This window comes from Ictidomys tridecemlineatus, chromosome 11 (genome assembly GCF_052094955.1).
Source record: "Ictidomys tridecemlineatus isolate mIctTri1 chromosome 11, mIctTri1.hap1, whole genome shotgun sequence".
In the NCBI taxonomy this organism is placed as follows: domain Eukaryota; kingdom Metazoa; phylum Chordata; class Mammalia; order Rodentia; family Sciuridae; genus Ictidomys; species Ictidomys tridecemlineatus.
The window spans coordinates 33,543,489-33,567,755 of record NC_135487.1 but is presented as its reverse complement, the minus strand read 5'-3'; the positions used below and the strand labels follow the sequence as shown (position 1 = coordinate 33,567,755).

The 24,267-nt window shown below is 37.2% G+C and overlaps 3 protein-coding genes across 11 annotated transcripts in view; 2 read left to right on the top strand and 1 right to left on the bottom strand.

Annotated features, from left to right (window-relative positions):
• Ipp (intracisternal A particle-promoted polypeptide) overlaps positions 1-3,722 on the top strand; it is a 32,001-nt gene extending 28,279 nt beyond the window's left edge. For 4 of the 5 annotated variants that reach the window (XM_078026176.1, XM_005317978.5, XM_078026174.1 and 1 more), the window contains one exon: positions 2,097-3,722. In XM_078026176.1, coding sequence (XP_077882302.1) covers positions 2,097-2,321 — 225 coding nt within the window. In that variant the 3' untranslated portion in view covers positions 2,322-3,722. The remainder of the gene's footprint in view (positions 1-2,096) is intronic. The other variant, XM_078026177.1, reaches the window with a different exon arrangement.
• A 2,996-nt stretch (positions 3,723-6,718) lies between these two features.
• Tmem69 (transmembrane protein 69) lies at positions 6,719-12,181 on the bottom strand. Of its 3 annotated transcripts, none has more exons than XM_013364875.4 (4): positions 12,032-12,181; positions 10,607-10,690; positions 9,055-9,189; positions 6,719-7,790 (listed from the first exon to the last, which is right to left on the bottom strand). In XM_013364875.4, exons 3-4 carry the CDS (start codon positions 9,094-9,096, stop codon positions 7,095-7,097), a joined length of 738 nt encoding a protein of 245 aa, XP_013220329.1. In that variant the 5' UTR covers positions 9,097-9,189; positions 10,607-10,690; positions 12,032-12,181; the 3' UTR covers positions 6,719-7,094. The 3 variants fall into 3 exon arrangements, with proteins under 3 accessions (XP_013220329.1, XP_005318034.1, XP_040144525.1); XM_005317977.4 differs by having other exon boundaries at positions 9,055-9,192; positions 12,032-12,180; XM_040288591.2 differs by lacking the exon at positions 10,607-10,690 and having other exon boundaries at positions 9,055-9,192; positions 12,032-12,155.
• A 66-nt stretch (positions 12,182-12,247) lies between these two features.
• Gpbp1l1 (GC-rich promoter binding protein 1 like 1) overlaps positions 12,248-24,267 on the top strand; it is a 43,431-nt gene continuing 31,411 nt past the window's right edge. The window contains exon 1 of one of the 3 annotated variants that reach the window (XM_078026180.1): positions 12,248-12,609. The gene's annotated coding sequence lies outside the window, so the exon portion shown is untranslated. Of the gene's footprint in view, positions 12,610-13,057; positions 13,238-13,729; positions 13,890-24,267 lie in introns of those variants that run through there. The other 2 variants (XM_078026179.1, XM_078026178.1) reach the window with 2 other exon arrangements.

Here is a 24,267-nt window from a genome sequence, read left to right as displayed (position 1 = left end):
CTTTATCCCCCGGCCCAAGAACTTCTTTGAATAACTTATTTAGTGCAGTCTCTGACAACAAATTCTCTTAGCTTTTGTTTTTTGACCTTTTTTTCCCTCTCTCTGTTTTCTTTCTTTCTTTCTTTCTTTTTGCCTTTATTTTGGAAAAATACTTTGTTGAGTAGATTTTTTTTATTATTGGTTGTTCAAAACATTACAAAGCTCTTGACATATCATATTTCATACATTTGATTCAAGTGGGTTATGAACTCCCATTTTTACCCCATATACAAATTGCAGAATCACATTGGTTACACATCCACGTTTTTATATAGTGCCATACTAGTGACTGTTGTATTCTGCTGCCTTTCCTATCCTCTACTATCCCCCCTCCCCTCCCATCCCATCTTCTCTCTCTACCCCATCTACTGTAATTCATTTCTCTCCCTTGTTTTTTTTTCCCTTTCCCCTCACTTCCTCTTATATGTAATTTTGTATAACAATGAGGGTCTCCTTCCATTTCCATGCAATTTCCCTTCTCTCTCCCTTTCTCTCCCACCTCATTTGGATCTACGTAATGTAGAAAGTGAATCTTTTGAGGATATTTTCTGTTGCTGATTTTTCTGTATAATTGTGAAATAAATAGGTTTTAGTTCCAAAATTAGTGCTTTTCAATATTGAGTTATCTTGGTTTTTTAATGCATTAATCTGAAATTGTATTGCTACTATCTACTAAAGTCTCACATCATAGGTCCAAATCCTAAAGCTATATAAAGCACACTTCTAGTCTTACAAATTATTTTGAGGTCACTTGGAATAAAGAGCAGATATTGTTCTACTACACAAATAGAAATGGAAAAAACAACAGCAACATAGAATGAACTTCATGATCCCTTGTTCTAGTCATAGGGCACTTTGTGAGAGAGTAAAGGTTAGTTCTAATTATAAACATAACCCCAAAGCATCTAATTTATATAAATCAATTATGGGTATTTTGTGCATTTGTCTATCTGTTAAGATGTATTTTTTTAAAGCTATATTAGCTTTGTGATGTGTTCCATAGTTATAGGTGATCATAGCCTTCAAATTTAATCTGATCCTTCAATTTCAAAGAATTATCTCTGGTTTTGATATTTCAGAATTTCATTGAAGTTCTGATTTGTCTAAACTGGGTACTAAGGTCAGAAACTCATTGAATTTCTGCCAAAAAGTTCATTTTTAGCATCAGTGTTTACTTAAAAGAATTTTTTTTTTTAGTTGTAGATGAACACAATTCCTTTATTTATTTATTTTTATGTGGTGCTGAGTATTCATCCCAGTGCCTCAAACATGCTAGGCAAGTGCTCTATCACTGAGCTACAACCCCAACAACCCCCAATGTTCACTTTTATGATTTAAAAAATTTAGTTCATTGTATGCTTTATTTACCGATAATCTATTCTTCGATTACCTGGCTACTTGCTGCTTTTTCTACTTATTATTAGCTTTTCTGTTTTCTTGGAATAGATAGTTTCCCTGAAGTAGGACATTAGTAATGTTGTATTCCATAGACTTAGTTTCTCAGAACTTCATCCTATATATGATTTATATATAATCTCCTGATCATAATTTTTAAAAATATTTATGTTTTAGTTCTAGGTAGACACAATCTCTTTATTTTATTTTTATGTGGTGCTGAGAATTGAACCCAGTGTCTCACACATGCTAGGCAAATGTTCTACCACTGAGCCGTAACCCCAGCCCTCCTGATCATAATTTTCAATCAGACATGTTTCCTATTATTTTCCTCTAAATTCATTATTTTGTCCATGCCAACTCATTAATTTTAAAATGTTCTAAATAAATCTACCTGGATTGTTAGTTTGAGATTTAAATGTGTTTGAGATTTTAAAAGAACCAGAATATCTGACTTCTTTTTAATATTGTTTTAGTTATCAATATTGTTTTATTTATTTATTTTTATGTAGTGCTGAGAATTGAACCCAGTGCTTCACACATGTTAGGCAAGCTCTCTACCACCGAGCTACAACCCCAGCCCAGAATATCTGACTTTTTAGAAATGTTCTCATTACCATTTTCTGACACTACTAACATTTATATTTTTCTCTTTTAACCAGGAAAAGTGGGTTGAAGTTGCCTCAATGAAAGTGCCTAGAGCAGGCATGTGTGTTGTAGCAGTCAATGGTCTTCTGTATGTTTCTGGAGGCCGTTCTTCCAGCCATGATTTCTTAGCCCCAGGTACCTTGGACTCAGTTGAAGTTTACAACCCTCATTCAGATACCTGGACAGAAATTGGTAACATGATCACTAGTCGTTGTGAAGGGGGTGTTGCTGTACTATGAAACATAAGGCATAAGCACACAAGCAACATTTTGAAAATGTATGATCTGATCTTTTGCAAATCAAATATTTATTTGGTTATAGGACCCTTTCATTTTATTGAGTTTTATATGTATTGGGTAGATAAGTGACTAATAAGTAATTTTTCTAAAAATGTGAATGAGAAAGGATATGGAATATATCCTAAATTAATAAAGAACTCACACAAACTTGCCAAACTTACCAACAATAGAATTGGTGTTTATGCTTTCAAATTGTCCAATTAAAAATTGTTCTAATTGTAAGAATTGTTTGCTAGAAGCTTCTGAGAAATAACCTTGTTGGCTATTTTTCCAATGCAATTCAAATTGTAACATAACCTGTATATTATGTAGGATTGTTTGCTAAAAGCTTCTGAGAAATAACCTTGTTGGCTATTTTTCCAATGCAATTCAAATTGTAACATAACCTGTATATTATGTAGGAATGATATCCATGAGACAGTTTAAAGATTTGAATCAGTGCAGAGCATGGTTTTCTATGGCCATAGTTTAACCTGCAGAGAAAAGCCAGTGAAACAAGTTCCTACTTTTATTTGATGGCAATTTTTACTAGCCCCAAACATTTTATTGGCAGCAGGTATAGTAGGAGGGTGTGTAGCTAATAAATAGGTAAGGTTTTGCTTGTTGATAGCCTAAGAAAAACTTTTACTTGTTCATTTTTTTGTCTTGAGTCAGAGAATGCAAGTAGGGAATTAAGAGGAGGTCCTTAGTGACAGTCTTTGATTGAAATAGATGTTGTAATGAGTGATGGAGCACGGCAAATCGTATTTCACATCTAGACATTTCTTCCTTAATTTCTAGATACCAAAATTATCTGCTTGGCTTTAGGAAGAGAGATTTTTGTTAATTTATCAAGCTTTGTGAACTTTATTTGTACTTGAACAAGCCTGAGTTTACTACAAAGCTATTGCCTGGAGAAGGCTGAATTATAGGTATACCTTGAGCATCCCTAATCTGAAATCTTTAGTCTGAAACTTCTGGAATGTTAATATAATGCTCAAAACGTTTTGGATTTTGGAGTATTTTTTACTTTGGATTTTCAGGATAGGGATGTTCACTCAGTAAAATCTATGTAAATATTCCAAAATCTGAAACACTTTTGGTCCCAGGCATTTCAGATAAGGAATGCTCAACCTGTACCTGTGAAACTTTTTATAGATAATGACTCATAAGTATAAGCTAAAATGCCCTTCTCATCCAAAATTTGTTCTCAAAATTTCTCCTTTTCCCTTGAGAAGCATTCTAAAGAAGTATTTTCAATTCTGAAAATTTATCATGTGTATGGATAATCACTTTTATTTCATTTCTACTGGCCATATGTATTAAAGGTTCTGCATACAATAAAGTTAACTAATTCAAGGATTTGATTTCCTATTTCTTTACTAAGGTCTTTTAGTTTATTGTTAGAAGCATCAACAGCTTAATTAAATAGAAAACTTTGGTCAGCATTAAAGACTTGGGTAGCATTCATTTTCAAATATGTTGGTTTGGCCCACAAGGATATTTTCTTTCATAACTTAACTAAAATTCTTGTATTAGGAAAAGCTTATGTACAGAGAAGCCTGTGTCCTGTTCTGTGAGGTATCCTGAGAGTCTAAACAGTCTCACAGATGCCTGTTTGGAATCTGTAAGATAGCAAAGAATAAGTATCAAGATGATCTGTAGACTACAAAAGCTCTAACTCATGTGCCTTTAATATTTCTGGTTATAGAGAATCTGCCTTCTGGTTCAAAGCAGATTTACAAAATACTCCTACAGTTTCATTCTCAGTATTGCCTAGTACCAACCTAAAATGGCACTATGAAGAGAGATGTTTTACACTGTCATGGCAGAAATGTAATGTCAAAACAATCAGTTTTGGGGTTTAACAGGTCCAGAAGATCACTGAAAATAGTTAAGTGTAAAACATGCTTATTGTTTCCTAGATAATGACAAGATTTTTTTGAAAAAGAGAATGTACTAATAAAGTATATAGCTTTTTAAATTTTCTTTGTATTAACTTATTAGTTTAGTAGTTACATTTTTGGATTTCTAAACTGGAGTAGAATTACATATTTAGTTTTAATTCCATTTTATGAGCAACAATTAAAGTAGTCTTTCTTCAGGGCTAGGGTTGTATTTTAGCTCTGTGGTAGAGTGCTTGCCTAAAGTGTGAGGCACTGGGTTCGAGCCTCAGCACCATATAAAAGTAAATAAATAAAGGCATTGTGTCCATCTACAACTAAAAATATATTTAAAAAAAATAAAGTAGTCTTCAAAATGTTTGAATTCAGTATGCTTCTAAATATCCTATTTAGTACAGGCACAGTAGCACATGCCACTCTCAGAGGCTCATGCAAAGGATAATTTTAGGCCAACAATTTAAAGTCATCTGGGCAACATTTGTGACATTGTGTCATATATATATTTATATGTGTATCATATATATTTATATTTAGTTGTAGATGGACACAGTACCTCTATTTTATTTGTTTTTATATGGTGCTGGGGATCAAATTGAGTGCCCCACGCATTCTAGGAAAGCACTCTACCACTGAGCCACAACTCCGGCCCCCGTGACACTGTATCTTGAGGGTAAAAATAAAAAAGCAAACAAATAAATAAAAAGCACAACAAATTTACTAAAGAGAGAGAGAAAAAAAGTCAGACATAATGACACATAACCTGTAATCCCAGCTAATCAGGAGGCTGAAGCAAAAAGAAATGAGTTCAAGGCCAGCCTGAACAATTTAGCAAGACTCTGTCTCAAAATAAAATAAAAAGGAATAGGAACATAGCTCACTGGTTGAGTACTTGCCTAGCATGTTCTAGGCCCTGGGTTCCATACTGAGTACTGCAAAAGAAAAAACAAAACAACAACAAAAATCCCCAACTTTCCAATGTACTTAATTGAATGTTCTTAAAATTCAGTTTTAAGAATACACTAATTCACCTACAAAATAGCAATTTTTAAGTGAAATTAAGCAATTATCTTAAAAATATGACTTGTTCCTATGTTGGAAGTAACAGAGTTAATTGAGATTAAGGAAAAATTAGTGTAGTGTAAATGCAATTTAGAAGCAAAGAAGTTCCTTAATCTGAATAGAATTTGAGTTACAGATTAAACTTATTCCCTATGTAAAAGCCCTATCTCTGAGTAAAGTCACATGCTAAAGGGATTAGGAAGACTTTAACACACAATTCAACCCATAAGAAAGTAAACAAAATTATTGCTCTTCACAGTAGGAATTACTGGAACATTAATCTTATAATTTGTAAAATTTGTTAACTGACAATTTCTTATATTGTACAAAGACAGCACACTCCAAGTGATATAATTTATTGATTTGTACTTAATACCACCTAAATTTTTTGTGAAACTAGAAATTCTAGAGACTAGGTTTTCAAGTTAAAATCCAAGTGATTGCTTTTGCTTTTTTTTTTTTTAAGCTTCTCTATGAATTAATAGACATAGAACTAGATAGGCTGGTTCATTAGAATATAAAGTTGGTTCTATTTGAGTTTTATCATTTACATGTAATAGTGATTTTATTTTTTACTTTGTTTGGTGTTGGAGGTAAAAGCTGTATCTATATATATTATGCCAAATAGCCTCATAAATACTATATGTCTCCATTTCTTCTCTCATATTATATAGCTTTCTCTCATGATATTGTTCCCTGTTGATTCTAGAGCCACAAATCCTTTAAGCCCATAAAACTAAGTTATACCAGGTAAAATAAAATACCCACCAGGAACTGCAGTGAAACTCCATGTAACCAACTATTTTCAGGCATTCACAGATACATATTTTCTTTGCAAAGTGGGAAAATGTGTGTGTTATGTTTCTTTTTTTCCGAATTTCTTTTCTTTTTTTCTAAATTTCTTTAGTTAGAGGTGGACACAGCGTCTTTATTTTACTTTATGTGGTGCTGAGGATCGAACCCACTGCCTCACACATGCTAGGTGTATGCTCTACCACTGAGCCCCAGCACCAGCCCCCAATTTCTTTTTAAACTGGGAAACTTGGCTGCCCAGAAATGTATGAAAATGTAAACATATAGTTCAAAGTCAAAAAAATGACACCCACACATCTACTGTCCTGGTCCAGAAGCAGTTCATCATTAATGACAGGCAATTCATGTCCTGTATCTTACAGGTGTCTTCCCCAACCTCCAATAGGAAACCATTATAGCACGTTTTAGATCACTCATTTCCTTTTTCAACTTTATGTTTACGCCTATGTATAAAATCCCCAGTGCCCCATTTCCTGGTTTTGATTATTCTATATCATGGGGCACCATTGAATTTCTTTTTAATATTTTTATTAGTGCATTACAGTTGCATATGTGTTTGTTTTAATGATTATAAGGCTCTAACAGGATTAAAAAAAAACTTTATTTTATTTACTTATTTTTCTATGTGGTACTGAGGATCAAACCCAGGGTCTTGCTTTTTTATTTTACATTTTTCAAGATCAAACATTGAAATGTTTAAGTGGATGACATATCATTCATAAAAAGACTGAATGTAAATCAACCTAATATGGCATGACAAAGACCTGTTAGGAATTTTCCTGTTCTTTCTCAAGCAATTACTATGAAATAATTTTTAGAAATGAAAAACAACATATAAAGAACTACCACTGCTAGTGAAGGGGAAAAAGCCAAACAGAGATAAAAGGTCATGCCAAAATGCAACTTTACAAAATAGTTTTATATTTATTCTACTTGACCAAATAGTTTTATATTTATTCTACTTGGGTCCTTTCTCTGGATAAATATCTTTAAGTAGTAATGTGACTACAAATGAAAAAAAAGCCACTAAAGTGACAAGTATTCTTAGAGCCTTGAACCAGTTGGGATAATGTGGCAAGAGAAAAAGTTCAACATGTAATGCTATCCCCAAACCTATTATTACTAAGACTATGGCTTCACTGAGTCCTTCAGAAAAAAGGATGGCAAACCATGAAAACACAACAGGAGTTGCACTATTAGCTAAATTAAGGTAGTCTGGTTTAGCTGGACTACCTTCTGGCAGAGCAAAACCCCATCTTACTCCTCCCAAGAAAGATAGGAAACTGGCTCCATAAGCCATCTGAGTAAAAGCTAATTCAGGGATATAAGTCTTGGTCATGACCATGATCAATGGTGGAGCAATGAAAGGGATTAGCCCTGCCAAAGTTATATATAATGCTGGCTTTGGGCTGTCAGGCAGGTAAGTGATGGTGCTCGGTGGCCTGGCTGGAAGTACTACTTGCTTCTGCTTCTTCTTAAAGCTGCATGGGGATGTATGATACCATCGTGTCTTGCTCATACATACTGGAAATGATGGGAAAACACAAGATGTAGGAAACAAAAGGAATAAGTTCTGATGAAGAGATGATTTGAGAGAAAGTATATCTATTCTCCTTCTGGTTCCCATGCTCATTGTGAATGGGTACTTCAGCATCTATAAAGAAAACAACCAGAAAACAAAATTAAAACAAACAAAATGAAACCCACTAGATTTTTAGTTAATTCCAATCTGAAAACAAACAACAAAAAGGTAAACACAATACCACCATCACCCTTTCTATTAGCACATCAAACTTTACAGATGGGTTGAATTGACAAGAGATTACCCTCATGACATTGCCACAGTAATGTTATTATTGTTATTATTTTTTGCAATCCTCCTGCCTCAGCCTCCTGTTTGTATTAAACAAGTATACACTATATCCCAAAAACGTGTAATTCCTGTCAATTAAAAATAAAAAATATATGAATTATTAAACTTACTGAAATACAGAAATTGCTATACAACATGCAAAAGAAACTAGCAAATAGAACTAGTGATCTATTTTGACCTATCACTAATTTTATGCCATGAAGAAATATCTTTATGAAGAGCAGGTAAACACAAGGTCTTTAGCACTAGCCCTTCTAAACTGTCTCTTCTATCTTTCTATTAATTGTTTATCTCTTCTATTTATAAAGTACAAAAGAAGAAGTGATTAACTTTCCATAGCTCTATGCCTTTATACATGTCTCTGCCTAGAGTTCTAGCTCCTACTATTTACATTTTTTCTTAAAATTTGTCTTTAAGCTTTCCTGAATATCTCTCCAATCTGACTTTAGGCTCCTGTATGAATATCCTATGCAAACTTCTATAATTCTTCTCACAGTGAATTAAAACTGTGTGTTAACTGTCATTGTTTTAGTAGACTCAAGAGCTAGGACCATATATTTTCACTGCCTTTAAAGGTACATAGCCAGAGTAATTACCTTTTCTTCTTATACAATGCTTTAGTAAGCAGATGCTAGACTTCAACTAAGCAGAACAATCTAAAAAAGTGTTGGATGAAACAAAAAGTGTTAACAGTTATGTAAGAATCTTAATGATTCTTCAAACATGCTAGGAATGATCCCAAACTTTTTCCCCTTTTGTCTCCATTTGGAATGCTCTTCTTCCAGCTATCTGTATGGTCCAGTCCCTCATTTCTGACCCCGCTATATGAAACACTATTCTTGATATTCCTTATTCCTTTTTCTCACTATATAGTTCTCCACAATACTTACTACTTGAATTACTAAATATTTTACTTTGTATTTTATCCAATTCTCCTTCCCCCACTTGAATACATAAAAATAAAAATTTGTGTCATTTTTTTTGTACTGCCCCAGCCACAGCAGTTCTTGACAAACAGTGCTTAATATTTGCTGAATAAACCAACCTTTGAAGATGCTTGAGAAAACCTCTGGATGAAGTGAAGCATACTGGCCCCTATTGAGTCTTGTTCAGGAAGATGTCAAGCAGTTCTGATTATTGTATTTTTACATCTAAGTGGAGGGTTTACATCAGAAGCATGCTGCTGTATATAAAACAAGATATCATTTAATTTTCCTCATTTTATACATTTTCCCAGTACTTGGGGTAGAATCCAGGGACTTGTGGATGCTAATATCCCCCAACCCTTTTTAATTTTTATTTTATGTGTATGTGGTGCTGGGGATTGACCCAGGGCCTTGCACAGTAGATAAGCACTCTATCACTGAGCTATACTCCTAGTCCTTTAATTTTTTTTAAACATTTATTTTTTAGGTGTAGATGAACACAACACAATGTCTTTATTTTTATGTGGTACTGAGGATTGAACCCGGATCCCGCCCATGCTAGGCGAGTGCTCTACCGCTGAGCCACAATCCCAGCCCCCAGTCCTTTAATTTTTTTTTTTTTAAAGAAAGAGAGAGAGAGAGAGAATTTTTTTTTAATATTTATTTTTTTTAGTTCTCGGCGGACACAACATCTTTGTTTGTATGTAGTGCTGAGGATCGAACCCGGGCCACACACATGCCAGGTGAGCACGCTACCGCTTGAGCCACATCCCCAGCCCCAGTCCTTTAATTTTTTAAAAAAAATTTTGTAGTTATAGATGGACAGAATGCCTTTATTTTATTTTTATGTGGTGTTAAGGACCGAACCTAGTGTCTCACACATGCGAATCAAGTGCTCAGCTCCTGAGCTATAGCCCCAGCCCTCCCAGTCCTTTAATTTTTTTTTTTTGCATTACAATTCTTAATACACATATAAACCACAATTTTCCAGTCCTTTAATTTTTGAGATAGGATCTTGCTAAGTTGCTGAGGCTGGCCTTGAACTTGTACCCTCCAGCCTCAGCCTCCACAATACAGGAATTATAGGTATGTACCATCCTACTCCATTTAACACATTAATTTTTAAAAAGTAGTAACTCATGAGAATTTTTTCCATACAACAGAATTTCCTTTAAAAAGAATCACAAACATTTTCAAAGAATCAGTAACACATGAAGGAAATATATATTTTTCTCACCTATACTGTCCTTTTAGCTTTGGCTGTTTGGTTTAACAGAAATAGTAATGCACAGAGACATAGAAGATCTGAATTTTACAAATGCCTCTACCACTTCCCTAGCTGTGTGATATTTTCCTTGAGTCCCAGCTTTAAAACTGAAGGTCATAGCCTCTCTGTTTCTTTTAATTATCTACTTTGGAGCTTAAGAGTTTACAGCTCAAAATAATCACAGCAGCAACAAATACAATTTAGTTATGAGCCAGGCACCAAAACTACATGTTTTATATGCATTGACTTTACTGCTCACAATAACCTTAGTAACTGGATACTGAGACAGACTGACCTATTAGAGTGAACACTTTGGTGTCAAACAATCTGGGTTGGAACCCTGGCTCTACCCCTTACTAGCTGTGGATAAATTACTTAACATTGTTATGGTGCAGTTCACTCACCTTTTAAATAAAGGGCCTGGGAGTATAGATCCAAAGCAGAGTGACTGTCTAGGACACAGGGATCCCTGGGTTCAATCCTTGGCACTACAAAAACAAGTAAGAGTAGTAACAGCTACTTCACAGGTGGTTGTAAAAGTTTAGTTAAATGTAATAGCTGAGAACTGTCCCTAACACAAAGCTAGCACTCAATATTAACAGTTATTCTTAAACTAGGTGTGGTGGCCTATGCCTGTTATCCCAGTGGCTCAGGAGGCTGAGGCAGGAGGATCTCAAGTCCAAACCCAGCCTCAGCAATTTAGTAATGCCCTAAGCAACTCAGCAAGACCTTTTCTCTTAAAAACATAAAAAAGGCCTGGAAATGTGGCTCAGTGGTTAAACACCTCTAGGTTCAATCCCCAATACAAAAACAAAACAGTTATTCTTGTCTTACTCTGGAGGGACTGGTAAAGAACCTGATTAACTTAAGCAACCAAGTTAATGGAAATGAGTGAAATTATGAATCTAAATCTGTCAGTCCCATTCTCTTTTTTTTAATGATACAATGTGGTTTTTGTCGTAACACATTTATTTTATTTTTTATGTGGTGCTAAGTATCAAAACCAATCCCTCACACATGCTAGGTAAATGCTCTACCTCTGAGCTTCGATACCAGCCCCTGATATTCCCATTCTTGAGAAACTCGATGTTTCAAAAAACAAAACTTAGCCAGGTTTGGAGTCACAGGCCTGTACTCCCGGTAACTGGGGAGGCTGAGGCAGGAGGATAGCAAGTGCCAGTTGTCTGTGGGCTTCCAAGTACTTTGGATAACACCTAAACCCTGACACCCCACACCTCCACTTTTGATCAAAATCAATTTCTTAGGGCTTTCCAAATCATACCATTTAAAATCTCAACCTTCCCCCTACCTTCATCAGGGACTCCCTAACCACTGTGACACGTGAGTATTAAAGCAAAGACTGACGGCCTAAAGACGACGGAATCGGTGACACCACGGAAATAAAGGACAAAGACCCCAGGGCTAATCTACCATTTCAGAGACTCTTTTTTTTTTTTTTGGTCCCAGGATTGAACGTCTGTGGCCTTTTTTATTATTTGAGACAGGGGCTTGCTAAGTTGCTTAGGGCCTCAGTAAATTGCTGAGGCTGGCCTCAATCTTGTAATCCTCTTGCCTCAGCCTCCCGAGTCGCTAGCGTGCGCTACCACGTCGGGTTCCAATTCGTATAAAAACTTTCAAATGTTCCCATTTCCTCAATGGAAGGAGTGCAAATTGCAAGGCTCAAGCCGACATTTTAGGAAAGGGAAAGGGTTTTGACGCAAGGATCTACGAAAAATCTTGGCAAAAAGTACTCGCTTCTTCTATTACTACCAATCTCTTGATGACCGCGTTCCGAACGTGCACCTTTGTGGCCCAGATACTTAACTTACTTGCCAGCGTCGCGCCAGTAAAAAGGCAAGCTAAACTTCAAGGACAGGGATTCGCGGAAAGGCACAGTTCCGGAAAATGGAGTTATACACTCCTCACATCCTGGAACCCGAAAAAATGAGTCCGGGTGGGAACCTGACTTGGCGCAAACGTTCCCACGCCTGGTTTTCCGTCTTGACGTCATTCTTCTAAAAAAATCTCAATTCTAGTTGAAGTCGACTGTTGAACAGGGTACCTGAACGGTCTCTCTTCCAGGATTCCAAGCTAACAGAATCTGCCTGCAGCTTCGGGAAGGTAGAGTGCAACAACTGAAACAATCTCAGTGATGGTAAAGGAGGAAAGTAGACGACTTGGAGTCTAGGTCAAGTGTGACTTGGCCAAATTGCCATCTCCGGAACTCATTTTACTTTGCAAAACAACGGAGTTGGATTGACCGGACACATCTTATTCCGTGTTATTGTTCTTTACTACTGTTGGGAAGGGAATGTTTTTACTTCATTCTCTTTCCTAGGACCTACAAACTTTTTTTTTAAGGAATAAAGAGCACAAAGAAGCAGGATCTTCACTTCTATGAAGCAAGGTTAGCGTTAAGAACCTTGGGTTTGGGGGATGATTCCTCTGCCACCCTCGGCTTCAATTTATTTCTTGTTTCTGTGACCTTGGGCAAGTCCCCTCTCTTCTTTGGGTCTCTTGTCAGTCTGTCAAAGGAAATTATACCAGGTAATCTGAGCGTCTTTCCGTCTTTAAGGATAAAGCCAGAAGACAATTTGAAGAGCTCATTTGTCTAGGTGCCCACGCCGGGCACTTTCCCCCATGCCTCCGGATTCAGCTTGTCTACTTTTCTGGTTACCATCATTCTGATACGGCTGCAGAATAGGACCTCAGTAAACTCTACATAATAATAACTCTTTAAAGTCTTTGGGCTTTCACTTTATTTCCTTCTCTGGCATAGTAGCGCCGCCCCTTCCCGTCCTGCGATACCCAATGAGACGTCGGGTAGGAGAAACAGCTTCTCGCCTTACCAAAGGCGCAGGCCCGGTGAGAAGCCCGCCCTACGTTGGGGCGGGGGCGCGACGCCTGCGGTGCCCAGGAACTACGGCTCCCGGCGGGTAACGCGCCGCGCCGACCCTCGCAGGCCTGTGGAGCAGAGCCCTGAGGCCCGCTGGGGGCTGGAGTCTCAAGGACACGCACGTGTGAAGGAGCGGAAGGTGGGCAGGGGTCGGGAAACACTGATCCTTCCGATACCGATTTGCTAGTTTTGGTTGAAGTAGTTCGGCGATGCGAGGTAGCCCAGAGGCGGAGTGTGGGAGGCTGAAGAAAGAATGGGCGGGGAAGACCGGGTACCCAAATACATTTCCACCCACTCATTCACCCGCACCCAGGCCCGAGTGTTTGGCCTGGAGGATATGAAGGAAAACTACTAAACTCAGCTGGTCTTTGCCGTTCAGCACAAGGAAAGGCAAGGGATTCTACTCTGCACTGGGGCAAGAGCGACCGTGCACCACCTTGAGCCACGCCAAAGGGAGCTGGGGGCGGGGCAGGGAATAACCGCCATTCCCTCGGCCGAACGTTGACAGTCTGAAACGCGGCGATCCCCAGTAGTGTCACCGGAGCAGTGCCTGTGCGCATGCGCTCTTGCGGGTGGGCGTGTATGAGGCGGGGTCGGGGGTGGGAGAAGGCCGGCTGGTTCTTCGCTCCTCCTCCACCCACTCTGCCCCTCCTGGGCCTTGTGGGCCGGGCAGCCATTTTGGGAAGAGCTTTGTTATGGTTGTGGGCTAGTCACCTTTGCCGGTCCAAGAAACTGGGGACGCGTCCTTAGACGCCGCGTCTTGTCCTTGGCTGTAGCCCCGCCGCTGCTTGGTGAGTGGGAGTTCCGGACTGCGGAGCGGTAGGGGACCCTGGCGCCTTGGCTCAGCGCGGGGCTCCGCCCGGTGCCTCACCGGCCGTGTGTTAAAACTAGTTGGAGGAAGGTTTTACACAGGTGGTTGAGCACAGGTCCGCCGTGGGATGGGTGAGCGGAACCCACGGGTCCTGTAGTTCGCACGGGGCACCCCCCTCCCCCGCGCGCGTGGAGCTTTGCACACGAGCGTCGCCGCCAGAGCGCGCCTACTTCACTTTAGTCTTGGGTCGGAACGCTCACCTGCGGCTCTCTGGCTTCTTCCTCTCGAGGCGTTACTGCTGCAAGGTGGTGAAGTGGCTCGGTTTACATGTTTCTTTTTCTTCCCTTAGAATGAGAACCAAAGGCTTTAATTAGGAAAACCTAGGAGGAAAAAGTCGTGTAAGTCAGATGTGGGATAGCTGAGGGGAAAAAGAGGAACTTTCACGTCCGCTGTCCCAGTTCTCCGTGGGAGCAGGGTGTTTTCATTTAGATTGTCTTTTCCAGTGTCAACCAGGCCCCCTCTCCTGGGGAGAGAAAGCTGGTGATCTTGAAGTCTTCCAGCCTGTATCACACCCCCCCGCCCCCCGTTTTAACTCTATTCCCCAATTCGTGGAATCCAAAAGAAAAGCTGAATCTAAAATGGCTGTAGCTAGGGGAAGTACCTTGTTCTTGGATAACTTAAATTCGTTAACATGTCGTAACATTTTTGATAGTTTTTCGCTATAAAACATTAACTGGATCTTTTGTTCTTTTAGTTGTTTTTATTTTTTATTATTGGTGTATTGAAGACTTCTTTTGTTAGGTGGAAACAAAGGTAGGGTTCTGAAAGTTTGCTTACTCCAAAAGTTTACTTAAGAATGGGTGCGGTTTTTGTTTTTTGATTTTGGTAGTTGCTTATAGCTCAAATTGTGCTGTGGTGTCAGTTTTATCTGCCATCGTTGTGCTCTGAGGTTGGCTTGTTATTTATTGAAATTGTTGCTTTTAACTTTGATATTAATATATTGCTTACCAGGAAGACGCAGAGTTAATGGTGGTTTGTGTTTTAGTTTAATAACAGAACGTTCTTTTCTTTACTCTATAAGTTAACATCCAAAAATGAAATGAGTGATATTTTGGATTATCTTTTCTAAGATTTTTTTATATCTGTACTTGAAAGGAAATCGGGTGCTGTTAAACTAGGGACATTTACAATGGTGTGAGATAATTCAGCAAATGAAAACAGTTTAGATATGTGGCACCTGATTGTTGTGCCTTTTTAAACAAAGACTGTCATTTTGTTTACTTCTTAAAAACCAACAAAAAATAGTTGGTTTTAACTGCAAACAAAACTTCATAGATTGGAAACCAGAAACAGTAAATTTACAGTATTTGGAAAGGAACTTGAGTTTCAGGTTTCCCTTTAAAAGATAAAATAGTTAAAATGCTATTGTGAAAAAAATCGTCGAAGTTAGTAGTAAAACAAATAGTTCTCTTCCTTAGCATATGTCTTTCTACATTCTTTCAAACACATAAACTTATTTTGTCAATTCCCCTAGGAATTTTTCTGTACTTACCTTGGTGGTTTTACAACAAAATCATTTCAAGTTCTTTATAAAAATGACTATTTGCTTTGTGTTTTGACATTGTTGTTTACTGTACTTGGGTGAAACTTTAACAGGGTACCCAAAACTGTACAAGTTGATAAAAAAACATTCTTTCAGTTCATTCTGGATAGTTTGTTTTCAGAGCTTTTAACTTGGGGGGATGGGGGAGATGGGAAGCCATTATTTTGAATGAATTCAACAGTTTTCTTACCAGTGGCTGTTTTAAAACCTTAGCTGAGAAAAGCACATTTGACCATTTTAATAAATATGGAATAATGAGAAATGTGGAAGTACTTTTTTTTTTAATAGTTGTTGATGGACAGCATGACTTTATTTTATTTATTTATTTTTATGTGGTGCTGAGAATCGAACCCAGTGCCTCACACATGCTGGGCAAGTGTTCTGCCACTGAGCTACAGCCCCAGCCCTCTGAATCATATTTCAGTAGATTGTATATCTTGGTTTTATGGTTTTAGTCTAATGTACCAGGGACTGCCTGTTGCTCAGAATTCTTAGATACTGTTTTTTTTGTGTGTAGTTGTTGTTGTTGTTGTTTGGAACTGAGGATTGAACTCAGGGACACTTGACCACTGAGCCATATCCCCAGCCCTATTTTGTATTTTATTTAGAGACAGGGTCTCACAGAGTTGCTTAGCACCTCAATTTTGATGAGGCTGGCTTTGAAGTTTTGAGGATCCTGAACTACTGAGATTACAGGCAGGGTAGCTACCACACCTGGCAATACTGTTTTATTTTCCCATTTTAGAGTTGAGAAGAATGAGACAGAGACTAATTCAGCTAGTAGGTAGAAGACAGTATTTGAGTCTAAGAAATGTGGGGATTTTTGTTGTTGTTTGTTTGTTTGTTTTTTTGTTTTTTCATTCTTATTCTCCTTTTTTGGTGCTGGGTATCAAACACAGGACAGTGCCATCTACCTCTGAGCTACAGTTGCCAGTCCAGAAACCTCTAAGTTATTGTGCTTGACCCTATGACTGCTGCCTTTAAACATGAAAGTAAGACTTGGAAAAATGAGAAGCAAAACAAAACCTTTTAAGGAATCCCAAATTAAAAAATAATTCATAAAAAAAGCATTTGTGTCATTTCAGACAGATGAGGGTCTGTTGGAATCTAGGTAATGTACAGATAACATGCTTGCTGTCTCAGAAGTTGCTATAGTTGGTTGTGTCTGTAATTTAGTATGTGGTTATGCTGTTGGAGACCTTATGCCTCGAGTTATTTCTGAATCAGTAATTTTTATTTCCCACTAAAGTCTGCTCCAAACAAAATTGCCAGTATTTAAACTTAAGAAGTTCAATTCCTCTTAATTTATTTTTTTTGTCCATAGGTATCCCTTAACTAATAAGCAACATATATACCTAATATAAAGTAAATTAAATCTTTATAGGCAATTTCAAATATACTAGGGACGTATTTAAAGATGTCTGTTAGTTGTTTCCTTTACTAAAGTAAATAATCAGCCTTTAGTTGCTCTATTGGGCATATTTCACTTTTCAGCAAAAGAGATCAATCATTCTTTTAAGAAACACTGGAAGCTGTACTATCAGGATAGTTTTGGTGTACTAGGAGCTGGGAATATTTGGATGATTTCATAAAACATTTCTGACACCAAAGAATTTTACAGTTTAACATATTAAGCATAAAAATACTTGCAGGATAACAACATAGCTTTTGGTCTTTCTTTTTTGTGTTGCTGGGAATCAAACCTAGGGCTTTGCACATTTTAGTCACATGCTTAGCCTACCTGTCTTTTCTTTCTTTTTTTAATATATTTTTTAGTTATAGATGGATGTAATATCTTTATTTCACTTATTCATTTTTATGTGATGCTGAGGATTGAACCCAGTGCCTCACATGTGCAAGGCAAGCACTCTGCCACTGAGCAACAACCCCAGTCCCCATCTTTTCTTATAGAAGTAATTTTAATATTCTCATTAAGTGCTCATTGCCTCATGTTAATCTATAATTCTCTAGAGAATTACCACTATGAAGAAAGTTGGATAGTTGGCCACAGTGACACAACCGTACAATTCCAACTACTCAGGAGGCTGAGACAGGAGGATTGCAAGTTTGAGACCTGCCTCAGCAACTTAGTGAGACCCTTTCTCAAAATAAAAAGGATTAGGGATGTACCTCAATGGTATAGTGTCCATGGGTTCAAACCCCAGTACCTCCCCCGACCAAAAAAAAATTGGACAGTAGTTTTATTAGTAGAGTAAAAATTTTTTTCTCCAGAAAACTCATTTAAGATTGTATCTTGCCAGGCATGGTGTTGCACGCCTGTAACCCAATGGCTGGGAAGGTTGAGATATAAGGAACATAAGTTCAAGACTTGGCGCAGAAATTTAGGCTCTCAGGAACTTAACAAGACCCTCTCTCTCAAAAAAAAAAAAAAAAACAAAAAAAACCACTGGGGATGCAGCTCAGTGGTGAAGTATCCCTGTGTTCAGTCCTCAGTACCAAAAAAGTGTCTATTTTAAATTTAGTTTACAAACCCTTTTTTGGCTTCTTGTAGGTTTAAATTTTAGTATATAAAAACTTCTGAGTAATTGCTGTCCTTGAAGTTTATAAGTTTACGGAAAAGTTGGTTTGGGGCTTTTCAGTTGATTAATTAAAACTGCTGGCTTTGGGGTAGAGCACTGCTTTAGCGTTTAGGACCTCTTGGGTTCAATCCCAGCACCATACATGCACACAAATATTACATCTATTCTACTTTTCATGCACTTTATTAATTACTTTGGTATGGTAGGAAGAGCAGTGGGAATCATTTATTGTGGGTATCATGTTGGATGCTGTAAAATAATTCCAGTATATAATCTCGTTTCCTTTCAACACTTGTTTAAAATAGATTATATTAACACTTCTCCATATTTGTATACAGTTTTCCAGAAGGTAATTAATCTGGTAACATGGTAGGAAATGAGGATTCAGGCAGTTTTCTCTGAGATTCAAAAGGACAGTTTTCACCACTCATAGAGAGAGATGGGATAATATGGTAGCAAAGGGCACCAGCTTTGTAGAGAAACAACCTGGATTAAATGTCAGCTTCACCATGTACACCTTGTGACCTTAGGAGAGTTACTCAGATGAAATTCTATGCATATTTCATCTGTTAAGTAGGGATAATAGTACCTTATTCTAGGGTTGTTGTGATAAATAAATAATATTTGTAGAGTTCTTAAAATGTTGTCTCATAATAATCACTTTGTGATTTGTTTGATGATATTGACATTAATGAATCTCTTACATACCATTCTAATGAAATTCAGTGATATCTTGGCACACAGAGTAGTTTCCCTTATTAGATGTTAGTTTTCAGTTGACTTTTCTAATTTGATTCAGGATCCAGGTTCCCACATAACTGCAATTGGCTAACATCCTTTGAGCCTCTTTTCATTAGTTTCCCCTTCATTTTTTCCCTTGCATTTTGTTAAAAAGAAACCAGGTCGTTTGTTTTGCAAAGTTTCTCATATTCTAGATTTTCCTGATTCTCTGTAAATTGGTAGTTGATACAGAGACTTAGATTGCAATTTGATGTGGGGTTGGGGAGGAGTGTAGATGATTCTGTGAATTTTTTTTTCCTAGTTTATTCAGTGGTTCTCATCTATATAATTTCCCTGCAGTTGTACTATTGAACAGCATAGAGTAATTGTTTTGGTCATTTGCCCTCAAACATGCTGTGTAAAGTGAAGTGTTTGGTTTGCTTTTGCTTTGCTGCCCAATTCAGTATTAACTTTTCCAGCTAGTTTGTTTCCTGCCTTTTTTTTTCTTTTTCTTTTCCTAGTTGTATATTATAAAATTGAGCCAAAATAATTTCTCTTAAATTGGATTTTTTGAGCCTGGTGTAGTGCTGCATGTCTGTAATTCCTGCAACTCAGGAAGTTGAGGAAGGAGAATCCCAAAGTTCCAGGCCACCCTGGTCAATTTAGCTAGATCTGTCTCAAAATAAGAAATACAAAGGACTGGAGATATAGCTCAGTGGTATAGTACTCCCAGATGGTAAACTGCTAATAGCTAGAGGATAAAACTGTAGGGGAGGAAATACCCCCCCACACACACATATACACACAGGGAATTAAACCCAACCCCCCCCCCCAAGAACCCTGAGGCACTTTACCACTGAGCTACCTTTCCATCCCTTTTTTTATTTTGGGACTGGGTTTTGCTGAGTTACTCAGGGCCCTGCTAAGTTGCTGAGGCTGACCTTGAACTTGTGATCCTCCTGCCCCAGCCTCCCAAGTCCATAGTAATCACTCCTGTTAAATCAGTTATAAAAACTGTGCGGTTTTGTAAATGTCACCATTTAGTTATCACTATTTAGTCACTATTTAGTTGTATTCATACAAAACACCCCTTTCAGGATCAGTGCAGTTGAAACTATTTGATAAAAATTATCTTTACTGAAACACTTGTTTGTAGTGTGCTTGATGTAGTTACTTCAGAGCAAATGCCATCAAAATGTTTTTGCTAGTTTTAAAAACTTCATAATTAGCCAGGTACAGTGACATGTGCTATAATCCCAGCCATGTAGGAGGTTGAGCAAGAGGATCAGAAGTTCAAGACCAGTCTCGGCAACTTAGACCTATCTCAGAATAAAAAGGGGTTGGAATGTGAGAGTTCCACTGGGTTCAATCTTCAGTACTGCAAAACAAACAAAGCCTCTGTTTTCAGAATTTTGTATAAATGTAATTTGTTTAGTTTTCTGAATCTTATATCCAGAATTTAATGTGTCAGATTGCATCAGGTGATAAATATGCTTCTGTTTTGTGTTTAATAGCTTGGGCTGTGATAGAATTAACCTTATCTTGGTCTTATTTTAGCATGCCTAGCCCCCCCCCCTTTTTTTTTTTAATGTGGTGGGATAATGAGTTTTTAGGTTTGGTGTGTGCTTGTGACCTTTGAATTACAGAATATCGGAAACTAGATTACCTGGAAAAGGCGTAAATATTACTATTTACTACCTTCTGGAATTACTTCTCAGGAAATGATTCTTGCTTGGTACAATAAAGCATAAGAAGGCATAATGATTAAAGTTTATTATTAATGGCAAGATGGGCAGAATCCCTGTGTACTAATTGGGCTTTAAAATTATCTTTGTTGCATCTTTTGTTTTATCATTTTAACCCCCTTCCTTTATTTCCTTTTTGTGAGTGTTTGTGGGAGAGGAGCTAGAAAAACTGTGTACACACATGTACCTAATATATAGAACCCCTGACAGCTAAAGTTGGGTTGTGTGACCCAAGCTGTGCCAGTTGAATACACTTCACTGGGGATGTGCATCTGGAGTAAGATGCAAAGGAATGACAGTTTGGAATTCATTCCAGTTGATGGTGGCAGTGCTAGCTGGGCCAGTTTCCTGAGCAGGCTCTTCCTGTGTTGTGGCTTTGGCATTAGTTTTGAGTGCTTCACTTCCCTTGTATTTTTGCATATTTGCCAAGTCAAGGAACCTCTCATTCATTCTTTGAATCTCAGTGGGTGCTTTGATAAATTCCTTTTCTTGTTACCTAAATATGGTTTATTTTCAACCAAGGAATCTGGTTGTTGACTTTTTGAGTTAGGATCTAGGTCCCACATACTGCAATTAGCTGGCAATCTTTTAAGCCTCTTTTCATTTGTATGTTTCTCTCTGATTTTGCTGTTCCTGAAAAGATAATAAATTTTCTTTTGTCCATTCCCAATTTGCACATGTGTATGTGTGTATTACTAAGGATTGAATCCAGGGGCTCTCTACCATGAACTAAAACTCTACCCATTTTATTTATCTTATGGTAACATGGTCTCATTGAATTGACAAGACTGAGCTCAAACTCAGGATGTTCCTGCTTCAGCCTCCCAAGTGGCTGGAATTAATAGGAAAGCGCCACTGTGCCTGTCTCATCCCAATTCTTTTTTTAGTTGTAGACAGATGCAGTAACTTTATTTTATTTATTTTGTGTAGTGCTGAGGATCACCCAGTGTCTCACATGTGCTAGGCAGTGCTCTACCACTGAGCTACAACCCCATCCCTGACCCCAATTCTTAAAGCAATAGTTCTCAACCTTTTAAAATTTGAAGTAGGCTTGAGCATCAATATTAATAAAGCTCCTACTTTATTATTTTGTATTGCAAGCAGCATATATGTAGTATGTGATGTTAGAATATATAAATATGCAAAGGTGAACACTAATATTCCCATTCAGAAATTACTACACTTTGCATTTTTTCCAGATCATTTTCTAAGCACAGTGTAGGTTTCTATTTCTATTTTGCTAATGAGATCAGCTTGCTATTATAGAAAGATATGCCCACTTTCCATGTAAATAAATGTTTTAATTTCCTTATGTCTCTTTAATTTATCATAATCCTTATTTTTCACTAACACCGACTTTCTCTGGGCCAGTTGTTCCAAGAATGGTTTTGTGGTTGTTCCTTATACATTCCTGTATTTTTCTCTAAACTTAAGTTTACAGGTTATCAGGGTATGGTGGCACATGCCTGTAGTCCCAGCCACGTCAGAGGCTAACACAAGAGGATTGACAGATTCAGTCTTGGCAGTTTATTGAGATTTGCTTCAAAATAAAAAGTTAAAAAAGGATAAAGATGTAGCTCAGTGGTAGGGTATACCTAGATTCAGTCCCTAGTAGGCGGGGGGTGGGGGATGGGGGATTAAAGTTGACAGTTAAAAAGCTTGATGTAGTTATGAACATTTTTGGCTAGAATATACCATGCCTCTTTTTACTCATAATAAAACATAATTCCTGGTTGACCAACTTTAGTAATGCTAGGATTGATTCTGGGTTAAGGTGATGGTAGTCTGATCTACAAATTAAACAGTCTTTCTGCCTTGCAGCAAATATCTTAATTTGTGTTATGTTACATTGGCACTAAAACAGTTCCCAATCACTTGTCATTGGTGTCATTGGGGGCAGTTCTATATGACAGTATAATTTATATGAATATTTATAAATTTTACAGAGTTGTGGTTTATGTAACAAAACACCCCCAAGGCTGGCTATAGCTCAGTGACAATTGCTTAGCATGTGTGAGGCACTAAGTTCAATCCTTAGCATCACATAAAAATGAAACAAAAGAAAGGCATACCATCTATCTACAACTACAAATTTTTTTAAACACACCCATCTAAAGTATACAATTTCATGGTTTCTAGGATATTTACAAAATTGTGCAATGATTACCACTAATTTAACACTTTTATGCCCAGAAAGAAATCTCATAGCTATTAGCAGTTATCTCCCATTTTTCTCCAGCCCTAGGCAACTGTGAATATACTTTCTTTTGTCTCTTTGTACTGTATTATATTTCATCTGTTCAGAAGCATATACTTTGTGGTCTTTGAATCTGGCTTCTTTCATATAACCTAATATTTTCAAGGTTCATCTATGTTGTAGTATGCATCAGTACTTCTTGTAATCTTATGATTAGGATTGGTGAGTACTATTGTTTAAATGTGTCCCCCAAAGTTTGAAATTGTTGGATTCCCAAGGCAGCAGTGTTGAGAGGTGGGACCTTTAAGAAGCTAGGTCATGAGGGCTTTGTCTTTATGAATGGATTAGTGCTCTTATGTTTGGAGTACATTAGTTGTTTTGATAAGTTCAAGCCTCTTTTTCCTCTCCCTCTCTTCCATGTTCTTTTCTTTTTACCATGGGACACTGCAGCAAGTTCTCTCCAGATGTCAGTCTTTCAAACTTCTAAGATTTCTCCAGAACTATGAGAAACAGTCTCTGTTCTTTATAACTTACCCAGACTCAGGTATTTTGTTGTATTGTAGAACAAAATAGACTAAAACAGTTGGTCACAGAAGTTTCACAACTTTAGCTTTTTTTTTTTTTTTTTTTTTTGCCAAACTGTTTTTCCAAAGTGGTCGTGTACCATTTAAAACTTCCACTAGGAGCCAAAATTAAACAAGCATGATTAAAAGTCAGACATTGCATATTTTTTATTTTCCTATAGAATATTAAAAGGAAAATACCTATATTCCAGCCATAGTGCACTAGCATTACAGAAACAACACTTCTCAATTGTTTTATTTAGCATATGTAGAATAGAAAATTTATGATTGAAGATATACTTAAAATTATGTTTTTGACAATGTGTGAGAATTCCTTGTTTGTACCACATCTTCATCAACAATCAAATAAAGAATTTTTTTTTTTTTTTTTTTGGTGGTGCTGGGGATTGAATCCAGGGCCTTGTGCAAGCAAGGCAAGCACTCTACCAACTGAACCAAGCTCTACCAGCCCATAAAGAGTCATTTTTGCATCAGGGGAGTAGTAGTTGAATGGAGAGTACTTGATTAGCATGTGCAAATCCTAGGTTCAATCCCTAGCACCTCAGGGAAAAAAAAATTTTGAGTTAAAACAGGTTAAAATAATAATAATAATACATAGGCCTTTTTTAAAACAAGAAGATAAGAATAAATCATTTTTAAAGGTATGCAAGATCTTTATGGGGAAATTTTATATAAGATGGTAAAGAGATTATATAAAAGACTTACCCATGCAAATACTTTGGAGAATTTATTATTATTTATTCTCTCATATTGATCTAGATTCATTACTGTTCTAAGAAATGTCTTAACAGATTTTCTCCTCTTAAACTTGATATTAATATTTTAAAATTTATGAGAAATCCAATAGCTGAGGCCTTTAATAAAGGTATATTAATGGGAAATATCTGTATAACAAGATATTAATTATAAAGCCAAGGTAGATAAGACACATGGTAGTAGTGGAGGAACCGATTAAAGGACCAATGAAGC

Excerpts from the sequence above, each read along its gene's own strand:
- Tmem69 (XM_013364875.4), bottom strand. The coding sequence starts at position 9,096 with ATGCTTCACTTCATCCAGAGGTTTTCTCAAGCATCTTCAAAG. Across the intron at positions 7,791-9,054 it reads TTTCTCAAGCATCTTCAAAG|ATGCTGAAGTACCCATTCAC; the intron begins GTTGGTTTATTC and ends TTTTCTTTATAG.